Source organism: Orbicella faveolata, unplaced genomic scaffold, assembly GCF_042242905.1.
Source record: "Orbicella faveolata isolate gen_17 unplaced genomic scaffold, um_ofav_v1 contig_47, whole genome shotgun sequence".
In the NCBI taxonomy this organism is placed as follows: Eukaryota; Metazoa; Cnidaria; class Anthozoa; order Scleractinia; family Merulinidae; genus Orbicella; species Orbicella faveolata.
The window spans coordinates 17546522-17549328 of NW_028301577.1; the positions used below are offsets into that span (position 1 = coordinate 17546522).

At 49.1% G+C, this 2807-nt stretch overlaps 1 protein-coding gene across 1 annotated transcript; it reads left to right on the forward strand.

Moving 5' to 3' along the window:
* The first annotated feature begins 972 nt into the window (after nt 1–972).
* Nucleotides 973–1491, forward strand: LOC149097423 (protein CFDP2-like). Its single transcript, XM_089280397.1, has one exon. The coding sequence runs from the start codon at nt 973–975 to the stop codon at nt 1489–1491; it is 519 nt and encodes a 172-aa protein (XP_089136523.1).
* The last annotated feature ends 1316 nt before the right edge of the window (nt 1492–2807 follow it).

The following is a 2807-nucleotide window of genomic DNA, read 5'->3' on the forward strand; positions in this document are numbered from 1 at the left end:
TAAAAAATTATACCTAGTCTGAGGCGTCAAAGAAAAGTTGTTAAAAGTTGTTAGAAGTGCAATTGCGATATTTCTGTTAAGATGTAACTCAACTTAGATCAGCCATGAAATCTGACCTTACCCCTGACTCGTCCCCAGTCGTCTTCATACAGGAGATCCCTTTCTCGGTACCCATCTCTCCCCCTGCTCCTCCACCTCGCGCGCTGCCGTGTGCTATATGAAGAAGACTGGGGACGAGTCAGACCCTACCCTGTTAACACGGCCACCCCTTATATAACCCCAAATTGCCATGGCCCGTTAGTGACCAGATTAACGGGAGTTCCACTGTATATAAACAATAGCCTCCATTTGGCGCGAAAATATGCTCGGATATTCGTGCGCGGACATTGTCTGTTCCGAGAAAAACTGCGAGCTTTGAGCAACAGATAATGGCTGATAATGTCCAAGGACAAATATCTGAATATATTTTGGCGCCAAATGAAGGCTATTGACGCTATTGGGTCTATTGCGCTTATCCTTCAAAGACTTCGAATATTTTTCGCAGAACGTACAGCTTTCAAAATTGGGGAATATCACTCGGATATCAGGTTCATATCGACCCCGCTTTTTCCACTAGAGCCCGTGTTTTCCACCAGACCTTTTGTTTTCCACACCCCGTGTTCTGACCCCGTAACCAGGGACCCCGCCCCCGTATTTTCCATCTACCTCTCCGAGTGGCGCAAGCTCACCGTGGGTGAAAAGTCAGGTCTTTTCCGCAAGGGTATCAGGACGATCTTCACCTTGGGCTGACACCTTGCCGTGGTGGTGAAGCTTGTGTGTCTCCATGACCCGGAGAGCTGTGCCGGCGGGGACTTTGTTCCTTGGCAGGTCTAACCATGCCGGATTGGTCGAAGGGTAGAGGCCAGACGAAGAACAGCCCCTGGTCCTCCAGGTTGGGGGTTGGGCGGCGGGCTGATAACCCGCTCCCAGAAAATGCTATTTATTACAGAAACCGAAGCTAGAACTACCACTGCACCCTATCGGGAAGCAGGGGTAAAAGATGTTAACACCCGGTTGGAACAACGTGCGAAGCAGCGAATGACGCATAAACCGCCGACGAAATTGCTGTCGCCAAAAGCGTGTGTGAAGATCGGGCAATGGAATGTTAGGACAATGTTTGAGACTGGTAAGTGCGCACAGGTGATCAAGGAGATGCAGAGGTATGGTATTAGTATTCTAGGAGTAAGTGAAATGAGATGGAACTCTTGTGGGAAGTTGAGGGTAGCTACAGGCAAAACTGTGCTATACTCAGGAATGGATGAAGGTGAAAATCATGAGAGAGGAGTTGGCTTTATTCTGTCCAAAGAAGCTGCACAATGTCTGCTGGAATGGGAGCCAGTGTCTGAGAGGATAATCAGAGCCCGGTTCAACTCGAGGTGGCAGAAGGTTACCATCTTGCAATGCTATGCCCCAACAAATGAGGCAACGGAGGAGGTGAAGGATGATTTCTAAGACCAGCTACAGATGGTTTTGGAGCAGGTGCCATGTAGAGATGTGAAGATCGTCATGGGAGATATGAATGCTAAGATGGGAATGGATAACACAGGCAGAGAGGAGGTGACGGGTAAACATGGAGCAAGAGCTGAGATGAATGAAAATGGTGAGAGATGGGCGGACTTCTGTCAGGCAAATGAACTGGTAATCGGTGGAACGCTGTTCCCCCATAAGGAGTGTCACAAGCGGACATGGAGGTCTCCTGATGGTGGTATTGTGAATCAGATCGACCACCTGGCATTTAGCAAGAGATGGAGGAGCTCACTGCAGGACGTTCGCGCGATGCGTGGAGCAGACGTTGGGTCAGACCACCACCTGTTGATGGCAAAAGTCAGGCTAAGGATTGCCAAAGTGAGAAAGGGGGATAGTGGCCGAGTGCGTTTTGAGGTCAGCAAGCTGAAAGATCTGGAGGTTAGGAACGCATTCAAGCTAGCACTGCATAACAGATTTGAGGGTCTGCAGCAGTTAATGGAGGAGGAGGAGGAACTGTCAGTGGATGATGAATGGAGGCAGATTGAACAAGGTTATGTGGAGACCTGCGAGCAGGTGCTGGGTAGGGCAAAGGCAAACAGGAAGGAGTGGATCAGCAAGGAGACTTGGGAGTTAATCGAGCAGCGAAAGGTGGCAAAAAACTCCATAAACATGGCCAGAACAAGAAACCAGAAGAGAGAGGCAAGTAAAGGATATCAAGAGTTAAATAGGGAGGTGAAGAGGAGGTGTAGGAGAGACAAGAGGGCGTATGTGGAAGCAGAAGCTGAGAGAGCTGAGGAGGCTGGAAAGAGAGGTGATGCAAGGACTTTGTACGAGATCACTAGAAAGCTAAGTGGGAGGATCCAGAATACTTGTAAGCCAGTGAGAAATGAGGCAGGCGTGTTGCTCAGGACAGCAGAGGAGGAGATCCACTGGTGGAGGGAGCACTTTCAAACAGTGCTTAACTATGAGGAGCCGATCAACCCGCCAGAGGTGGAGCCAAATGACGAGCTTAACATCAGGACAGGTCACGTTACACGTATTGAAATCAAGAATGCTATAAAGAAGTTAAAAAACGGGAAGGCTGCAGGATGTGACAATATTCCACCAGAGGCAATTAAGGCGGGAGGGGACACATCAGAGGAGGTTCTCCTGGGCCTCTGCAACAGGATATGGAATGAGGAGAAGATGCCAGAGGAGTGGAGAAAAGGTCTGCTAATCAAGCTGCCCAAGAAAGGTGATTTGAGCTACTGTAAAAACTGGCGTGGCATTATGTTGCTGAACATGGCAAGTAAGGTGTTTTG

Excerpts from the sequence above, each read along its gene's own strand:
- LOC149097423 (XM_089280397.1), top strand. The coding sequence starts at position 973 with ATGCTATTTATTACAGAAACCGAAGCTAGAACTACCACTGCACCCTAT.